The 20,250-nt window shown below is 55.5% G+C and overlaps 1 protein-coding gene across 1 annotated transcript; it reads right to left on the bottom strand.

Annotated features, from left to right (window-relative positions):
• Window positions 1-811: 811 nt before the first annotated feature.
• MMP11 (matrix metallopeptidase 11) lies at window positions 812-18,933 on the bottom strand (the record flags this gene model as incomplete). The annotated part of the gene is made up of 8 exons (XM_082007506.1): window positions 812-945; window positions 1,860-2,117; window positions 3,508-3,721; window positions 4,056-4,303; window positions 7,098-7,231; window positions 8,271-8,414; window positions 9,668-9,918; window positions 18,817-18,933. 8 exons carry the CDS (start codon window positions 18,931-18,933, stop codon window positions 812-814), a joined length of 1,500 nt encoding a protein of 499 aa, XP_081863632.1.
• Window positions 18,934-20,250: the final 1,317 nt, after the last annotated feature.

Below are 20,250 nucleotides of genomic sequence, written 5' to 3'. Positions count from 1 at the left end.
TGGCGACGAGGGGTGTGCAAAGAGGCGGCGTGGGGCCGCACGGTGTCAGCCCCAGGCGGGTGTCCAGGCGGCCTGGGGACGGCGGTACGAGACCGACCGGTGCAGTCCTGAGCAGCCGCGCTGGGGGAGCGAACTCGGGGAGCGACGGGGCAGTGTCCAGCACTGGCACCCAGCACCGTGGAAGGAAGGGGGCCCCTTGTCTATACACAAATCGGTATAAAATCCTAGCGCGTACTAGTGATACAACACAGAAACCGGGAGTAGGGCTGCGGCAGGGCCCTGGCAGTCACCACTGCAGCCCTGGCGAAGTGACCCTGGCAGCGGCCACGCGTCTGCGTTCTCCGCAGGCAGTCAGTGTCCTTCAAAGGCCCCGGCTAAGGCTGAGGGGGGTGTCTCAGTGGAAGCCTTCCTCCTCTCAGGCCAACGTCTGCAGCAGCAAAGGGCTGGTGGTGTGAGCTATGTAAACATAGGAAATGCCATCGGATCAGTTCTGCAGGATGGGGTCCAGGTTAATTAGGAGAGCGTGATCCCATTCCAGGCTAGCTTGAGGGCTTTTGGGATGCTACTGCTGGAAGATTGTGGCCGTATTAAGGGTTTAGTGGCTGCTCTTGCCTGCGAAGAGCATGGCAGATGCTTTTATATTGATAGCCACTGAAGCTGGGGCTGCTGGAACTTGAGAGGAGCAAACTTTTGTCATGTTGTGTCAGATGCTGAGCCTGGAAGGAAGCCAGGAATGGCAGAGGAAACCCTCTGTGTGGCTGCTGGAGGTAAGGGTGATGAAAGGGGAGCATGGAGGACACAGGCACGCCCCTCATCTGAAGGAGTTGGAGGAAGGCGTACAGCTGAAGAAGTCCTGGCTGATCTGGCGTGGGTAGCCCTCCAGCACTTTCACCTGGACTGGATCGAACTTCCAGTAATGTCGGCCTCTCAGGAAATAGGCAAAACCTGCAGGTGAGAGAGCAAGGGTTAGGAGAGACAGAGCTGGCACAGCTCAGAGCTCTTTCCTGGCATTTTGTCTTGTTGCCACTCTGCAGCATGTGCAGTACCAAAAGAGAGCCTGGAAGAGGCAGGAGATGCTGCTTGATTCATTTCACTTGAACCCAGGTTTCCAGCTTACACAGCTTCAGTTTTGATGGGGGAATAAGCAGGATTTTATTCTATATTCCTGGTGGTTTTAAATATGCTGTACCGTGAGAGGGCAGAGGACATCTAGAACCTGAACAAGGCCTGTGACAGGGAGCTTGTGAAGACTGGCTGCAGAGCATCTGTTACTGCAGGGAAGCTGCTCTGGGATTTAGGCTCGGGAAGCAGTGGGGAGCTGTTCCACCGCATCCTTTGGGAGGAGAGAGGCAGTCACCACACCTGTCGTCCCAAGCACCCTGGCTGTCCTCAGTGTTTCTGTGGCACTGCCATGCTGTCTCCAGCATGGGGCACACCTGGGAGGACTAGGCAGCGCGGAAAGCAGCCTGTTCATCAGGACAGCTGCCTAGGCTGAAGTGTGGGCACCATTTCTGCTGTTTTCTCATCGCTTTCTTTGTCATGAGCAGTAACAGCTGGGTAGGAAGGACTCTGTGATCATTTCTTGGTCAGAAGTTTGAATTCTCCTATCAAACACTTAACTGTTCATTATTGCAATTAATAATGACAAAGCTTCTCACTTTTATGGGAGAAGCCTCAGTTCCCTACCCACTGGAGAGAGCCACCTCTCTCTCTATACACTAATACATGCGATAGCGTGTGCTATGGCTGGGAAGCATCTGCTACTGCCAAATGTCTAAATCTGCCCAGTTCTTCCAGCTGGGCAGTGGCGTCAGCCTGCGCGCCCACCCCAGAGCAGGCCATGTCCCTGCTGCACTGACCAAACTCGTCCTGAAAAGCCGCGTCGATCTCCTGAGGGACGCCGCGCCAGTCGGCCATGGTCCGGGGGTAGATGTTGTCCACCTGACGGGTGTGAGGGTGGAAGCGCCAGTAGTTGCCTCCACTGAAGATGTAGATCTTGTTCTTCTCAGCCCCCCACACCAGAGCTGCCTGCACAGGGGATGCAGGGAGGCCCAGCTCCACAATCGGGGCAGGACCAGACACCCTTCTCTCGCCATCGTAAATCCAGTACTGAGAATCTGGTGAGGAGACAGGAAAGGGAGACGAGGGTTCAGAAGCTCTTTGGTGTCTGATAATTTGGCAGTCAACTGCACAACTTGGAGCTGGTGCCTTTGGCAGAGCTCCCAGGGAAAGCTCTGTATGAGAGGCAAAAACCCCACCGGGCTCATGGACACTGTCACTGACAGGTGCCCAAAGTGCCGGCAGCGCAAAGGATTTGACTTCCCACCTCAGTCCAACCTGGAGGTTGTCAGTGGTGGGACAAGAAGGACTGTTTTAGCAGCTGTATTTTCTCTCTTTGTGGAAGTTATGATAAAAACCTTGGCTGGAGGGACCAGCCTCTACCCTGCAAACTCAGCGCTTGGAGGAGAACATACGTGGGCATGCACAGGCACAAAGGGGGCATGGGCTGTAAAGCAGTGAGGTGTAGAAACCAAGAAGAAGTTGCCAGGCTGAAATAGAGACTGGAAGCGTATTTCCAGATTAGATTAAAATGGGAATGTCTGCAATTAGCGTATGGCATGTAATACTCTCCCCTTATCTCATTTTAACTCATAGTAGGAGCCTGCCAATTTTAGCACTGTAAGTCCTTGTGTGCAGGTCAGGTGCTAAGTAATCTGTTTATGCAGGAACGCTGCCTGCAGAGCCGCGTGGTGTGCTTGCTGGTACTCGGTTTCACGGTGTGCAGACGGGGTGTGCACACCCAGGGCAGCTGGGTACCACTGTCATTCTGCATCCCCGCTATTAAAGTTATACTTGGAAAGAGCATTGAGGAAAACAGTGGACCTGAAGCAGGGCTTGTTGCTGGTCTTGAACTCTAGAGATGGCCAGGAGGAGGTCTGGCCTCCCGCGGGCGACTGGTTTTTAATCCCTGTGATGGCAGGAGGTTGCCTTGCCTGGCTCTGCACACAGGCTCCCTGCAGGCTCATTCAGTCTGGGAGTACTACAGAAGCTCCGCATCCAGGTCTCTGAGGAGCAGAGAAGATGCTGTCTATCCCCTGAGCAGGGCCTCGGGGGCACAGGCGCAGGAGTTTCACAACCTGTGAAAGGGTCTGGGGCTCTCTTCTGGCACAGTGTTTCCGAGGAAGCTGGGGACATGGAGTGTTTCTCTCCTCCTCCTCTGCCAGTAGCATTGCCAGGGCACAGGCTCAAAACAAATGTTTCTGTTCCAGAGAAGGAGAATGGGATATCATGGCTGTGTCTAAAATAAAAGTGACCCCTCCTTCTCTCTTCCCCCGTCAATATCTGCTAAAAAGTTTAAACTAAACAGAGAAGGAAACAAATAACAAGGATCACTGGATTGCTGAGGATGCCCAGAAGGTTTTTTCTCCCAGGAGCTTGTTGGGTCCTGAATACCCTTTAGTAAAGAAGATGCATTTCCGAGCCACCTGATCCCAGTCCAGCTCTTACCTTGGAAAAACCAGATATTGCCCAGAGGGTCCTCAAAGGTGGCATCAACAGAGCTGGGGATCCCCTGCCAGTGGCGGGAGGCCAGAGCTGGGTAGCCGTCCTGCAGCTTTCCAGCTCGGAGCCGCCACACATAGCGGGACTTGAAGAAGAACAGCTCCCCTCGGATGGTGGATGCGGCGTCGAAAGCTGTGTCGCAGGCGTCGGGCTGCACAGACTGCCAAAGCATGGCCGGTCAGGTGCTTGGCCTCAAGGGAGCCTCCCTTGCCCAGGCTGGGTTCAATAGATGGGAAGACCTTGGGTCCAGGCAACTGTCCTGCTTTCAGCCAGTTTTGGTTGGGCACATGCTGCCCAAAGATCCCCTCCCCGCACATCCCAGGCTGGCTGGCAGTGCCAGCCGTGTGGTCCGGACCTGGGCTCAGCAGCACGGGTAGAAGACACAGACACCAAACCATGGGTAAAGCTGCTGCTGGCCTCACAGTGAGGACAGTCCCCGCAGCTGGGAACAAGCTGTGGTGTTAGAGGAGGACACAGGCAAGCTGTTCACTCACCTCCACGTTGGTGATCTCATTTGTTTCAAGGTCCGGCTGGGGCAGCTCTGCTGGCTGAGTTGGGGTTGGGTCAGGATCCAGTTTGGGTTTCCCATAGAGGTACTGGATACCTTGCTTGTCATCCTCACTCAGACTTAGCGGGTAGCGGAAGATGTAGAAAGGAGACATCAGCGACTTGGAGACAGCCGTGTGCTGCAGGCCCAGGACATGGCCAAACTCATGAGCAGCCACCTGCAGGAGGTCAGTGCCTGCAAAGGGAAAAGATTGGAGATGCTTTTGCCTGCTTGTGTGGGGGACGCCTGCCTCCCGGGCTCACTTCTACCAGTTACCAGCTACTGGCAATGCACTGAGGTATGTTGTAAGAGCCCAGCGCGAGGAAAGAGAAATCTACCTCGACTGCAGCGCTCGCAGGCTGTTGTTCCCAGGGTTTTCCTGCAGTACGGCAAGTGAATTCATACACTCAGGTACTAGCCTGGGCACGATGGTGATTTGTAATTCTGTCACCAGGGGCTTCTGTACCCCATCCAGCTATCGGGAAGAAAACAAGTTTTCTGTGCGCTTTTGGATAGAAGAAATTTGCATGGAGAAAGAAGTGTGGCCCATAGAAGTAGGTGTTGGGGTGGTAAGGTTGGGTTTTGTCCACCCAGCCTTGCAGCAGTTGTTGGCTACAGCTGTAGCGTACCAGGTCCCATTTAGATCACGTCCACTGTGGAAGATACCTGCATCAGTGAGGATTAAAACTTGCTAATGGCAGTTGTCACACAGACAGCAGAGGGAGCTCACTTATTGCTTGTGTGTGCACTGTAGCAAGAAGCTGACATTAGCAAATAAATCCATAAAAAATTATCCAGTGTCAAGGCCTGGGCCTTCTTCATCAGACTCAAGCAGATTTATGGGAGATCATGTTTTAGGAATACATGACCTCCATGAAAAGGAGAGGGGGAAAAGTGGATTTCAGTATGCAAAAATGTGTCATTTGGCAGGTGTTGTTTAGCTTCCAATGGCTCCTTTTTGAAGTTGATAAATTTCAGGGAAAGCTGGAAGACAGGCATATTAAGCAGCGAAACTTGTGAGCGGGGCTGTTTGTTGACAAGTCCCAGCGTATTCATTCACTTGCCTTCAGCCAGAAACCCTCCGAGCTGGAGCCTAAGTGATGAGAAAGGCAGGGATGTGAGTCAGCCAGCCTTGCTGCTCCCAGCAGGATTTCCCTGCTGGCTCCAGGCGAGCAGGTCACTTCTCAGCACCGGGACGGGATGCGACAGCGGGGATGCAGCTGGGAGGAACACCTGAGAAGGGCGGAGGGGAAGGTGAGCCGTGGTCTTCCTCCGCTGGTCAGCTTTACATTGAAGCGATGCATTTACACAGCACTGACCCAATTAAATCAACACATCTAGGTCAGCTGACAAAGTGGGATTTCTATGTCAGTGATTTATTACGAACTTTCAGACACTTCTGTTTAGCTTGGCAGGCTCCTCACTCGATGCTTTCCAGTGTTGGCAGATCGGCGGTGCTGTTGTCAGATTCTCTGGGGGAGGTGAACAACAGCATGCCTGAAGGAGCTGTGCTGGGGGCCACCACCGTGTCCTTCACAGAAGATCCTCCACATGGAGTCCTGCTTCCTACACGGCTCGGGGTGGACCCAGGGCACACCTTAGCCCTCCTCGTACTTCTGCTTGCCCATCTGTAAAATGGGGCTAAGGATTTCCCTGTCTCACTGAGAGCTGAGATAAGGATTTATCCATGTTTATATCATAAACCACTTTTCAGCATATTAAATGGCAATTAGCTGCAAAAAGCTTTTACAACATTTATTTATGGAAGATGTAGGGGGGAAAAAAGGGGCCATGGAATAGAGCTGGATTCTGATGGGCACTGGCATCCATTTTCAGTTCCTGGTTTGCTTCCAGCACTGTCTTCGGGGGAGAATGTAGGAAATTCTTGAAAAACACAGGCAGCCCCAACAAAGGGTGAAAAATGGCAGAGCCCACCCTTACCTAAGGACCAGAAAATGCTTCTGCAGAAAGATCTGGTGCTCTGCGGTTCTTGTTTCGGGTCAGCATGAACAGGGTCGGAGACATAGCAGTCCTGTGCCCCACACACAGACTCAAGCTGGCATACAACTGGCAATAAAGTGGACTTTGGAGGAGCCCATCTGAGCCCTGAACATCAACAGGGACAAAATATTTGGGAAACCCCAGAGGCAGGGGTTTAAGTTGGGCTTTGTGATTGTGTCTTTGACCTTGTAGATAAACTGGCAAGGAGGAGGAGGGGCTGACCTGGGTTAAGTTTAGTGGGTCTTGCAGAAACTGATGCTTTGGCCACTGATTCAGATGGTCCTAGGGAGTACTGCATATCTCATGAGATACTGTGGCAGCAGACCCTGAGTGCCCAAGCAGAGAGCTAGCAGCTTGGACCTATTATTAGCAAAAAAAAAAAAAAAAGAAAAGAAAAAAAAAGAAGAGTCTTGACTCGCTGTGGTGTTGTTTATGGTCAGAGCATTCCCAGGCCACAGCGGCAGAGCTGCAGCCTGGGTGGTTTCCCTTTATGGACTTGTTCAAAGAGAAAATACTTTGTGGGCAGGCGGTGAACAGTGCATGCAGGGACTGGGGCTGCGGCTGTCCTTTGGAAGACGGCTGGGTCAGCCGGTGCTTGAGCCTCAGTTTTCTTTCACCCCTTCCCTGCTTTATTTCTAACGGCTCCTGCCAATGTTGGGCACAGTTCCCAAGTGGCAGGGCGCGTGGCTGGGCAGAGCAGCCGCCTCTCAGATGTGTCCCTCCTGCTGCCCCTCCGCACAGGGGGAGCCCACTGGGACACCAGGGTCCTGGTGCTGGACACAGGCTTTGCTGTGGATGAAGGGTGACAAGAAAAGACCTGGATACTACCAGTAGGGTTGTAAGTGGTAGGAGACAACAATGCACACCACAAAAATGATTGCTGCCTCTCAGTTTTAGAGGGTCCCTGTTCACACCACAACTGAATCATTTCCAAGTACCCTGATAAGCATCCTGGAGCATCCACAGCTCCCCCGAAACAGTACCGTACCCAGGTTGTTCCCAATCGTCCAGGTCTCGTCATAGTCAAAATGGACATCTCCCTCACGGTGTGTCTTGGGGAAGAACGCGTGCGCCAGGATCCCTCCGGGCCCGTCAAAAGGCAAGTTATCTCCATGCCAGTACCTGGAGGGAAGACACGTTGCACCTCAGACAAACAGCCATGTACCTCCAGTGAACAGCTTCATACAGCCAAAGGTGGGGAGCCACTGCGAGGGGACAGCAGCTCTCACTCCCATCCCAAGCTCGTCCCACCAGTCTGGATCAACTGTTTTAAGCCCTTCAGGTTGCCACAAACTTGCTTCTGCATCAGGGCACTGAGGAAGCAAAAGCTCGGTCACACCAAGCCCTGGGGAGTTTTGTGTTTTCTCAGGGATGTTTCTCTCCTCCCCCCATTCAGCTTCCAGCCCAAAGCTGACCATGGAGCCTGAAGAATTAAGGAGGTGACTGCTCGAGCCAAGATTAAGTTGACATAGCTGGGCGGTGGCGGGATGCAGAGGGGCAGCTGGCAGCAAACTCAGCCAAACCCTCAGGTCCTCACTCAAGCCAAGCCTGCTGTTGACTAGTGAAGGAAGCCCATGAAAGATGTGGCCACTTCAGAGAGCTGAGGGAGGCAGAGACAAACACACAGCACGCACATCGCATCACTGCTTGGACGGTCTCCACTGCCTTTATTAGTTTTGTGCAAACACACAGCAGAGGGAAGTCTTTGCCCCCGTGCATATTTTGCCAAAAGTGAATTTCAGGCTGGGAGCCAAGATTCATTTAACCAAGAAACTATATTTGTCTTTGGCCAGACAATTACGTCGTTCAGTCAAGGGACAGGATGGAGGACCTGAAGATAGAAAGTCAAAACAAACACTTAGGAAAACAGCCTGTGGGCAGAGAAATGTAAATGTACCAGGAAAATTAATGAACGATCAGTAACGGTACTGCGCACAGCCAGCATAGAACAGCTGCACTTACACCAAGCAGCCCACAACTGACAAAAAAACAGAAAAACAAAACCAAAAAAATCCCAGTGTCTGAAAGCAGAAACATGAGCCTCCACTTAAGTGCCTAAGCTGTGTGCTGGCAGCTCTCCGCTCTGGTCAGAGGCTTGGGGTCTTGCCTGGAAGGCTGCTGCTCTGTCTGGGAGGAGGCTGCTGCTGCCCACCGTGCTCACCTTGTGAAATCGATGACGATGTCAGCCCGGCCCTCCTGCACCTCGGTGAAGGTCAGCGGGGTCACGTCGCTCCAGACTTGCAAAGCTTCCTCGATGGTCCTTCGCACTTTAGCTTTTACAAGTTGCCACGGGAACCTGATAATTCTGAAAAGCAACAGATGAGGAGAGCATCAGCCACTGTCCCATGGACACTGCTGTCACGAAGATACTAGCTGTAGGATCAATGTCACTAGGGCTGCCACTCTCTCTGAGCACTGGAACATCTCCAATCCATACAAGCACTGCTTCGGCACCCTCTTCCAAGCAACATGTGCAGCAGATAAATCCCATCAGTGTTGAAACCCTCTGGCTGGTGGGCCCAGAGGTGAACGCTCTGGAGAGCTTTGCACATCTGTGTTTTTCTGGAGTGACGTGATGCAGCGGTTCCCAGGTCTGTCCCCCATAAGTCCAGCCCCACAGAGGTGCCTGGGAGCGGTGTGATGTGATTTCCCCTCCTCAAATCTCTGCAATTTTTGGCCCTGGAAACCTGGGCTCGCCCAGAGCAGCTGCTGCCTCTTCTGCCCTCCTATAACATAAGCAGACTGAGGTCTGCCACAGAGGGAGCTTTCTTTCCCTTCCATTAACAGTGTTGGTGTGTGTGCATCTCTGCTGTGTTTCTTTCTTTAACACTGTTGACCACAGAAAAAAAAGGAAGAAGCCTTTCTGTTATCTATCGCCTCCTAACACTATAAGGAACTGTCTCCTGCACTTAAACAAAAGATGATTTACGTGCTGTCAAAGTCTGCACGAGCGTGCTCACCTCTCACTCATGCCCCTGTGGGCAGCTGGGGAGGCATCACAACCCTCCCGCAAGCCTGTTGGGCAGAGTCGCAGTGGAGAACGTGTTGGGTGACTTGGGTAGAACTTTACACTGAAGCCGTGTTTATGGGAACATCAACAACAGCTGAATAAAAAGGTCTTTTTAAAATAAACTGTGAAGTGAGCCCACAGCAGGGTGGCTGGGGGGAGCAAAGGCACAGCAGGAGAGGGCCGTCGGGAGAGGCTCGGCACGTGTCAGGGGTTTGGCGCAGGGGAGCGAACACACGCGCGTGGGGGTGTTGATGCAGGGCTGACCGAGGGGTGACACGGCGGCTGTGCGGAAGGCGTTTGGGCAGGGGCGGGTGGGCAGCTGTGTTTCTGGCAGCCTGTGCGTGAGGGGATGCGGAGGTTCTGGGTACGACCCTGCTGGTGGTTCAGCGCGTAGCTCCCCTGCCCCCAGGAGGCTATACCCGGTTTTAGGGCTGCCTTCCAGCTCTTATGATCTCGTCGCAGAATGCCGCGCTCGAGGAAACAGCAGACTGAGAGGTTTGGGGAGGGAGAAGCAAACCAGCCTGACTGCCATTTCGGGCCTCTCTTACTTATAGGTGAGATCAGTCTTGTCCCAGCGTCCGCCAGAGAGGACAAACCGCTTCTGCCTGTTCCGCCCGTTCTGGCCATCCGGGGATGCCGGGAGGTCCGGCACGCCGCACCGGGGTGGGTTCCAGCGAGCCGCCTGCTCATCCGCGCCCACGGGGAAGCCCTTGGTGGGCACGCCGGTCCCCGCAGCATTCACCAAGGAAGACAGCCAAGGACTCTGCTCCTTCCAGGTGTGATGCTTTCGAGGCATGTCCTGAAAGGGAAACGCAAAGCCACGACGTCAGTGTCTGGGAAGAGAGGTCCTGACGCAGAGTGGTGGCAGGCAGCAGCACCGCAGTGGTGAGCTCCACCTCGGCTTAGGGCTGTTCCCCTGCTGCTGGGGCACCAGCTGCTCCCCACAAACACCCTCCGTTCCCTGGGCTCGGCTGCTGCCAGCGGGTCACACCTGGGAGGCACTGTGTCATGCCATGGCACCTCCTAAGCACTGGGCTATTTTTGGCCCGTTTTCCCTTGGCAGCTGGCCGGCAGGAAATGCTTGTGCAAACTGTGGATGAGAACCAGACCCTTCAAGAATGAAACAAATCACTAGGGAGTAAATTCTCCCCCTTTGCCCCACATCCTTTATTCCCTTCTGGCCCCGTGTAGAGGTGATACTACTGGGACGAAGCCTTTAGTCCCCAGCGCAGTTTTGCTCCCCGTTGTTGCTCCCATGGTGTCCCCTTGCTGTCCTGGCGTGGGGAGCAGGCTCTCAGCGTGGCTGGGGGACAGCGCAAGCTGCAGAGCAGCACACATGGATCTGGGGGGTGACGTAGAGCCCAGCCCATGGGGCAGAGAGCAGCAGTGACCGTCCCTGAAGCCCCTATCACTGCCTGAGGTCACTGGTTCTGCAAAGGGATGGACAGGATCATACCCCCTGGCCTCCCTGTGCCCGTGACTCTGCTTGGGGATCACCCAGGCTCTCCCACACTTAGTTGGAAAAGCATGGTTCCTCTCAGCAACATTAATTAGTGCTAATTATCTGACTTCCATTGGTTTCCCACCTGACAGCAGGACTATGGGGCCACCATGAAACATGACCCAAGGGTAATCCCCGGCCCGCTGTCAGGCACGGGGGGTGAGAGGCCCTTGGTCCCTGCATCACCACGCTGCACAAGCCACAGGTCCAAACGCAGAATTTTTTTTCCTGATTCTGTGCAGGCAAATTTAAAGGTGTTTGAGCAGCAGGAGGACCTGGGATGCAGCAGTAACACATCTCTGCTCAGACAGGCGGGCTCTGTCCCACTCCAGAGTGAAGACCTGGGCTTTAGAGGTCCCCTTCCTTCCCCTGCAAAGAGCCGCCTTCCTCCAGGCCAGCCCTCCTGGCTGCCCAGCCGGGGACACGAAGGTCAGGCTGGCGTGCTGCCAGGGCTGCCATGATGCCATGTAATCCGCGTGCTGCCGCCGCGCTGCTCCCGACAATGAACCCATTCACGCGGGCCGGAATGAAGTGTGAAGCCCTTGGCATTAATTCCTCTACCGAGCTCCTGACTCTGTAATGGCCCCGTGCCTCCGAGCGACGCACAGATGGACACAGGAGCCTGGGAAGTCACACAAGGTGCAGTTTAGGTGTCCGGCTCTTCGTGTGTCTGTCTTGTCCTCCCCAGCCAGCCAGACACCCTTGGTGGCTTGGCACCTGGCAGCCTTTGCCTTAGAAACCAGCAACCCAATCCTGTGTCCCAGTGCACTTTCACACACCACGGGAACCACACCATCAACACATGCAAAGAGGGAAAGCCATTTTACATCCTGAACAGCTTAGCCTACCCAACCCGTCAGCCATGGCACTGGGAATCCCTCCAGTGCTTTCGTGGAAGCAGGGCGCATGGGTTGGCCTGTCCCAGGGGAGTCAGCACCAGGCTGCCAGGTCGGAGGTACCCGTCTGCCCAAGAGGAGCTCTCCAAGAGCTGCCTGGCACCCTGCTTGGGCTGGCAGCTAGCGCCCGCGAAGGACAGCTGGCAGGAGGAGCCGAGAGGTTCATGTCCTGGCCCACACCTTGCTGCCAGCCCCGATGTGACCCTCTGCCAAGCACGTAATGGCAGCTGGGTCACCAAAGACCAGCCTGGAGAGACGCTTGGCTCCTTGCTCCTGGGTGCGCTCAAGAGCACCCACTGCCACCAGAGGTGGGTCCTGCTGCCTGAGGACGTGGGGTGATGGATGTGTCTGGTTTCCCAGGACCCGGGGGTGCAGGACAGCTGCTCTGAGTCGCATGGGGAGAGTGGAGATGGACCCTGGGGAGAGCCCTTGCTTGCGGAACTGGGAGCACTGGGAAACCCTCAGGAGTTGCCCAGCTAAGTGAGCGGGCTGAGGCTGACACAGGTGGGCTTACTCCTGGTTTTTTGTCTTGGCTATGCTAAGCACATTCCCCCAGGCTGCCAGGGAGGCCGGTCATTTCCTTCCTGGCTGGGGGCACCGACATAAACTGAATATTATCACTCTCCTCCAAGCAGGAGCAGAGAGAGGAAGAACTGCCTGTTTCCTTCTTGCCCCAAGGGATCCCATGTTCAGAAGCAGACCAGAGGTAGGTTTTCTCCCTCCTCTTTGGTTAGCTCGAGGCCACTGATACGAACCCCAGCTTCCAGACATCCAAACCCCACCTTGCCTTAGGCAGGACCCTCCCTGCTCCCGCCTGCCTGCCCTCTGCCGTGACCCGGCGCTGGGAGGGGACACAGGGTGGCCCTGCGAGCAGCTCTGGGTGGAGGCAGGAGGCGAGACCTGCCCTGCTGCCCCGCGCACTCGCTGTGCCCCTGCACAAACAGCCAGTCTCTCCCTGCCGTCACTGCGCCGACATTAGCACCACGGCAGGAAAGGGCTGGAAAATGCCACTGCAGGCACAGCCGGCAAAGGGAAATGTGACGGGCAGCAACCACTTGCCAAACAATGCTCAGGAGACGCGTCAGGCTGGAGATTTTGGTCTCCTTGGCCGGACACACCTCGCTGCAGGCACTTCCCAAGGCTTAGATAATGCGTCCTCTCACTTAAGGTTGCATCCTTCCCACCCAGCGCTGAAGCCACCCTCTCTTGGGGACACCCTGCTTTGTTCTCCTGAGCGGTGGTGTAACGCCCCAGCAGTAAGCGTAGGGGTTTGCTTAGGGCTGTGCTGCTGCTGAAGCCAGTGCAAACCTGTGAAGAGAGGATGAGGAGGGCACTGGCTATCAAAGCATCCCCACTTCTCCCATCCCATCACCGGAGGGGAAAGGATTACCAAAGACCGAAGGCAAAGGAAAGTCTCTGCAACCCAGGGCAGGGGTTCAGACCAGCTGTGAGCCGAGCCGGACCTGAGCCCCTGGCTAACGCTGTGTGAAGCCACTTGCACTGCCCGTCACAGTAGAACCCTCCGCTGGGCTGGCCACTCCGCATGGGAACAGACAGCTTCTAGCCAAGGTAAGAGGCCAGGGCTTTGCAACAGAGACCGAGCAGCAAAATGTCTGCACAACACGAGTGCAGAGGGGCTGCCAGGCCTGAAACCAAGGGTCAAGAGCAGTGAGGACAGCAGAGGAGCAAAGCCATATGCAGAGTGGGCTGTGCTGCAGGCTGCCCACAGCCCCTCACAAAGAAAGTGCCTCTTCCTAGCAGCCTCGTGCCCGAAGGGCTGAGGTGGGGGACAGGGGGGAAAGGACAGATCCCGTGGGAGCGCAGAAACCACAGCCGAGGTACAGACTGCCCATTCGCTTCCTCACAGCTTTATCAGCCCTCAAGTGCTGTGATACAGCAGCCATCACTTCTGGGTCTGCTGGGGCCAGACGAACACCAGCCAAGCTTCCCAGGATGTGTCCCAGCCGTCCCGAGGAGCCAGGAACATCTTTAACCTCATTGTGTTGGGCAGCACTCGCCCTCCAGAGCCTCCTGGGAGGAGAAGCAGCCGGAGCAGCACAGCTACAGTGGAGTATTAGCCATGTTGTGCATATAAAACCTCAGGAGCAGAGGCCAGTGCCTGGCACTGACAAACCCCGCGCTCTCCTCTGCCTGGGTCCATCCTCTGCTGCCTGCCCTGAACTGACACTTGTCTCCTCTGTCATGTACCGAATTACCTGGGCTCCTGCCTCCTGCTGCAGCATGGACATGAAAGGAGACCCCCCCTCCCCGTCAGACGGGAGCGACTGGACAAGTTACAACGTGAATCCCATCAGTCTTGGATACTTCCCCTGCCACGGGGGCTCTTCCCTCTTCTGCTAGGTGATGAGCTCATGGGTTTTCTCCCCACCTCTCTGTCCCTTCTGCTGCTGCTTTTCCACGTCTCACTGCTTTCTCCTGTTACTCAGAGTATTTGGCAAGGCCCTGGTGTTTGCTGCCTCTTTGGCTAGTAGCATTATCCTCCTCCCACCTACGAGCCTGCACCTTGGAGCACCCCTGCCCTTAGTTCAGTGTGTGGGGAAGGAGAGCAGAGATGCTTTCTCCTGCAGTTCTCATGTAAGACAGTTCTCTCACCCCATTTCTGTCCACTGTGGGGTGGCTGTGCCCCCGAGGGGCTCTGCACCCTCTTAACAGGCTGCAGCAGTGTTCCTGCCCGAGATCAGCACTGTTGTCCTGATGCACAGAGTAGTATGGATGGCTTTTTGGCCAGCCTGCCTCCCAGCCCAGCATGGATTTGCAGGGGTTGGATTTGAAAGTGCAGCTACAGCTGATGGTTAGCGGTAAAACTGGAGCTAGCTCTGCTCCGGTCAGGTTGTGTCTCAGAAGATGACTGGTCTCAGAAGGTGCTAATGCTGCAGCTGAAATTTCATGGCAGAAAGAGAGTTTGTTTGTGGTCCGGTCAGACCTTGAGCTAAGCGTGCTCCGGGTCAAGGCACTGTTAGTGGAAAGAATGGAAACTCGGTGGAAACAATGCCTAGGCAAAGGCACCGGGTTTATTGATCCTACTTCCCCCAGAACAAGGCGGAGTCTCCCCATCCCTCTAACTACGAAATCTTTGCTTACACAAAACACTTCTGCTACAGGACTGACTTCTTCATGCTGGGATGCACCCTGTCCCGCTGCAGACAAAGCCCGGGGGAACGCACGGTCCGAGGCCAAACGGGAGGTGCCGCAATGCCTGGCCGTGCATACACAGTTGGAGGTTCCTCTCTGCTCACTTCCCATACTCCGTGGCACCATCAAGCACTACCTCCTGGGGCCTGACAGTTTGTTTCCGGATTATTTGGTGGTAGTTGTTGGCAACAAAAAAAGGAAAATGTTTATTTTTCCTAAGCAACGTGGAACATGAAACATTATGGACTGCAAATGTTTATGCCCACAGACAGAATGAGGAGACCCAGGCTCTGATGTAACAAGAGAAAGCAAATGAATAAACACTGCAGGCCTATTTTTATTATCAGACGCACTAATTATGTGACAGTTTGTGAGTCTAGTCCATCAACAACACTGCAGCCAAGCTGCTGGTGTCACCCAAGCAACAGTTTGCCAGAAACAGGAGTACTCACAAAGCAAACAAGCCCCGGGATGCTGGGATAGCAAAAGGTTTCAAGAGCCCTTAATCTGATGACCTAGAAATCCCCTTGAAACCAAGAAACCACTCTAGGATGCAGCATGCTCCAGGCAGAGGAGGAAGGGGGTTGAGCTGTTTTGTTCATTGTGCAATGACATCCAAGTTAAGGTGAGCAATGAGCTATCGGTGCTGAGCCCAGGGACAACAGCCAGGACATATGCCAGCGGGTACAGCCACCTGGCCCAGTGCAGCCCCCTTCAGAGCTATGGGGGGCTGTTTGACCCTTAGGGAGTGTATGCTGCTCAGCTGCGCAGGCTGGGATCTCCAAACCCCCAAGACAACCACTGTCCTCCTGCCCAATCTCCTGAAGATGTTGGGAGCAGTTTCCCCTTCCACTAATTTTCACAAAGCCACTTTTGTGAGATAGCGATGCGCCTCTCCTTCCCAAATCCCCCTAAGAGGAGGGGGTCTGGTCACCTGTCTCTTCTTGTGGGTCTCAACTGCACCAGGATCTCAGTGAACCGCTAAAAACATGTCGGTGGCCCTCAGTGAACCCCTGAAGTGCTGCACTTTTCATTTTGCCAGGCAGCTATGTGCAGACTCAGCAGTGCTTCCATTCACGCTACCGGCTGAGCCATCCCCCATGTAAGAATATCCAGGAACCCTTCATTTACCTGTCTGCCTATCTGGGATTAGTAGGAAAGAGCTGACAGCGCCTCTGGTGTGAAAAGTCTCTGCAGGACAATTTTTCCGCGGAATATCCTTTTTTAAACAAGGCCGACACAGCGTACCCTGCCCCTGCGGAGCTCCGCAGGTTGTGGTGCCAGGGCAGGGGGAAGCAAGCAAAGGGCAGCGTGAGCTGGAGTGGGGGATCCTCCCCAAAGTCCTTCTCTCCTCCCTGCTGTCTTCCCCCTCCCCAGCCCGTTTTGCCAGCAGCTCCCCAAGTCTTGCCACACTGCAGGGTGTGCCTGTGTGTTGCATGTGAGAGCACAAACACAACAAACACACTGGAGAGTAACTGCTTACATGTGTCTTGAGTCTCTCCCAGAGCAGAGGATAAACATGCCTAAAATTACCCCAACACTCAATGCAGTATTTAAATAGCCAAACCAAACAGTGCAAATCAAACCTTTCCTGCGGGAGCTGCCCGAGCCCTCAGCGGGGCAGGCGGCCTCCCCGGCTCCCGGGCTGCGGGGAAGGCAGCACCGTGCTTCCAGCAGGGAGCTTGCTCGGGTTCAGGGCGAGAGCTGCAGGATACGGCTCCCGAGGGATTATGCTGGCAGCTGGGAGGGTGCCCACCACTTCTCCACAGAGAGATAGTTTCCCAGCAAACGGGCTGACTTTGATTTCCCAAGGGAGCTGAAGGCAATGCAGGAATTCAGTGTCTGCGTGTGCACTGCCCCGAGGACTGCAGATCTTTTGTTCTCAAGTTTTACAGTGGACACCAGACACAGCCTGTATTCTGCTCTCAGTTTTCTCTTTCTTTCTTGAGGTGCTAATGTAAAAGTGAAGGAGATCTTCAAAGTTTGCTACAAAGAACATAGCTCCTTCTGCAACTTGCCCCATGTAGCCTGACTTCAACATGAATCTGAGCCCTTGATTCCCTCCCCCCCCAGTTACTGCTGCTGTGACTTGTTACTGGAGCACCGAACAGCCATGGTGCAGGATCCTGCGGCGCATAGCGCAGTCCTTGCCCCCCCCCATCTACTGGCACACCTTGAGGAAGTCACTATCGTCTGTCGTCTTGGAGCGTGACTCTCTTTGCCCAGCTCAGCCCCTTGGCTCCTTCCTCATTCATCACCCAAAGGTGCCCAGACAGGAAATTAGCTGCTGGGACATCAGCCAGGGAAACGGCTCTTTGTGTGGAGAGGCTCAAAGTAGCCAGAGAAGTGACCATGCGACGGCATGGCAGAGCTCTCTAGGGAGAGAGGGTAGGGAGGGGCTGGAGCCAGAGATGCATGCACGGGCCACTGTCAGCCCAGCAATCCCACCTCAACCGTTCCGCACTGAGATGCGTACCCCAGCTGGGAGAGGAATGGGGTGCACTGCTGTCAACTTACATCATATGTGAGAGCAACCACCAATGATGCTGGCTTTACCTGAAAGGCAGTAGAATAACTTTCAGAAGCCTTGATACCAGATAAGGAACCTGAAAGGGCAGCTATTTGGGATGAGAGAACTGCTATTTGAAAAGATAGGAAATCCACCGTCCACATCCAACCCCAAACGCATGCAGCCACCATCTCTGCAAAGACTGAATGAAATATATTGATCTGAAACCCAGAGCTCCACATGGCTGGTCAAACACACAAGTACAAAACATACCTGTAGGAGCATGACCTGGAGTTACTCCAGCCAAGAGGAAAGTATTAGCACTCATGGTGCAGAGCATTAGCCTGGGATGGGGAAGATACCGTCTGTGGGCAGCAGACTGCCAACTGAGGGGAGCTTCTTCAGGAGTGTGGTGGCCGATTAGACGGACCAGGAGCCTGAGCAGACCTGCAGCGTTAGCTCTGTGCTCGCCCAGTGGTTTGGTGTATTCCCCCTGTTCAAGGGGTACTGGCCAAAGCAGATGAGCCCCAGCTACCTCTGCCGTCAGTCAGCAGCTGCGAGCACCGGCAAAAGGAGATGAAGAGTGCACATCGCAGCTGGATCGGACCCAAGTTCAGCCACTGTGAAACCCAGGCTGGCTCTCCCTTCCCCGGGCATCCCACACAGGTCCTTGCTGGCAGCAAGACCAGGACCAGAGGCTGTGCAGGTCCCTCCAGGGCAGCAGCTTCCCAGCTTGCACACAGCAGAGCACCAGGCACCCACCAGCCCAGGCAGTGCCCCCGCAGGAACCAGTGGTCTCCAGCCTCAGGCAGGTCCCTCCCAGCCCACCACTTGCGGCGTTCGGATGGGGACAAGATCCGTGGAACAGTGTCCTAACTGGGGTGTAGAGTGCCACCGCCTGAGCGCTTGGCCTCACCTTCCTCAGAGGCAGAGCAGAGCCAAGCGCAGTGACATTTTGTCTGGAATAATGCAAGCACTTCAGGGGCCAAGGCTGCTCTGCGCCAGGTCCCAGCCCACAGCATATTTAGCAGCCAAGTTAGAACATACTCAGATGACAGGGCTGATAATAAAACCATCGACAGAACCTGAACTAATCCCCTTGGGCTGCTAACCAGGCATTTGCTCTGTCATTATTTCATGGCACACTAGCGAAGCGCACGTATATAGTAACGCGATTACGCGCACACACATTCCCAGCACAAGGAGCTCTCTGTCCTCCCCCGAACCCCCCGCACGCCGCTGCTCCCCTGCCAGCGGCCGTCCCTGCTGCCCGCAGCTCCGTCCGGGTGCCGGGATCTGGCAGGCATGTGCAGGCAGCGCGAGCCCTGCTGCTCCCCTCCTGCCTGCGCCTTTGATTCACCCCTTCGGTCTCGCCTCCCCGGAGCACCTCTCGGAACCGCCAGCACAGGAGGCCGGGGCTGTTAGTGCAGGCAGCGAGTGCTCTCGCTGCCTTTAAAGGCGGAGGGGGGGGGGGGGGGAATCCCGTCTCCTCTCCTAAACCCTCCTCGTCCCTCTGCTCGCTCCGCAGAAGGCAGCACGCCCGCGAGAGCTTCCCCAAACACGCCAAGAGGAGCCCGGGGAGCACCGCTGAGGCATCGCCGGGGCTGCGAGGGGAGGCACCGGCTGGTCTCGACTCACCGGTTTGTGGCGGCGGGCGGGGGCGGCGGGAGCGCAGTGCAGCAAAGCGGCGGCCAGCAAGGCGGCGGCGGGCAGCGGCGGACGGGCCATGCCGGGCGGCGGAGCGGGATCGGACATGGGGCAGAGGGGGGGGTCCCGCTAAGCCTTTTATTCTTTCCCCCCCCCCCCCAACCGTGGACGCTTGCCCTCCTCCCCGCGCCTCCTCCCGCTCCTGCCTTTTGTTCTCCCCGAGCCGTGGCTGTACGGGCCGGGGAGGGGGGGGACACACGGCCCGGCGGCATCGCGGGAGGGGGGTCCCGCCCGGTCCGCCCCGCTCCGCCCCGCCGCCCGGGGGCGGCGGGGCGGAGCGGGGCGGACCGGGCGGGACCCCCCTCCCGCGCCTGCCCTTACCTTCCTCTTGCAACCGGGTCCCCACCGGCTGTGGAGGTCCCTGGGGCCACGCATGACTCCCCGGGGGTGATCATCTACATCTGCAGGCTGCTGGAGTCACCTAAACTCCGTGTCGATGCTTCCAGTCTTGCAACTGGTTTCTAGCTGGACTGGGATGGTTTTGTACGGGTCAGTTTAAAGGTGTCTTCCACCTCTCCTGCCTAGGGGTACCAAGGACTAAAAACAATCCTCTCAGACCCTCAGTGCCCACTGAGACCACTCAGTCCCGATGGGGAATATCTGATCCCTGGGTTTAAACGCGCTTGCATCCCTATTTGCCTGTGCAGAGCTGTGCTGGAGCCATCCGTGTGCACCTTCGCCCTTCGCTCACCATTTGCATTTACCATTTGCAAGAAGGCTTTCCCTGTGTGGGATGCTGAGGAAGGGCAAGGAAAGGAACACCCCTCATTTTGGACATGTCAAAGCCTCCATCCGCTCAGCCACCTGGGGATGGAGGCAGCAATGCGCAGATCTGGTTTCTTGGTTGTTGTTTCTATGGGAGAAGCCCTGGACTGTGTCAGCATCCCCTCAGTAGACTGAGCTTAGCTGCAAATTGCTTCAAGAAATGTATGCAAATAAGAAAACTTTGATCTCCAGCTGCCTGGGCTGGTGTGCAGGGGGTGGGGAGGGCTTCCTGACATCCCGGACTGTATTACTGTTTTATTTGTCTGTGATCAGTTGTTCATGTTTCGTTTTATGGGAACCATACTGAGGATGTAAATACTGGGGACGGTAAGCAGATGAGAGAAGAAAGGGCCTGGTCGTAGCCATGCTTGGAAGGTGCTGCCGTGCTTAGCTAGTGGGCTGTTGGCTAGATGTCCCCGCACCAGAGCAGTGCGTTTGGTGTTCCCCCGAGGCCTCCCTTGTAAGAGGGGAGAGGGAAGGAGAGAAGCAGCAAAAGGGAAGAAGCGAGGAGCTGGTGTTCACAGGGCTCAGACTTCACACTGTGGAATTTACCCTTCTCCTGCTGTTCTGGCGGTGCCCTGGGAATGCAGAGCAGATCCT

The sequence above is a fragment of the Phaethon aethereus genome, assembly GCF_964289735.1.
Source record: "Phaethon aethereus genome assembly, chromosome: 17".
In the NCBI taxonomy this organism is placed as follows: Eukaryota; Metazoa; Chordata; class Aves; order Phaethontiformes; family Phaethontidae; genus Phaethon; species Phaethon aethereus.
This window is presented reverse-complemented; position numbering and strand designations above follow the sequence as displayed.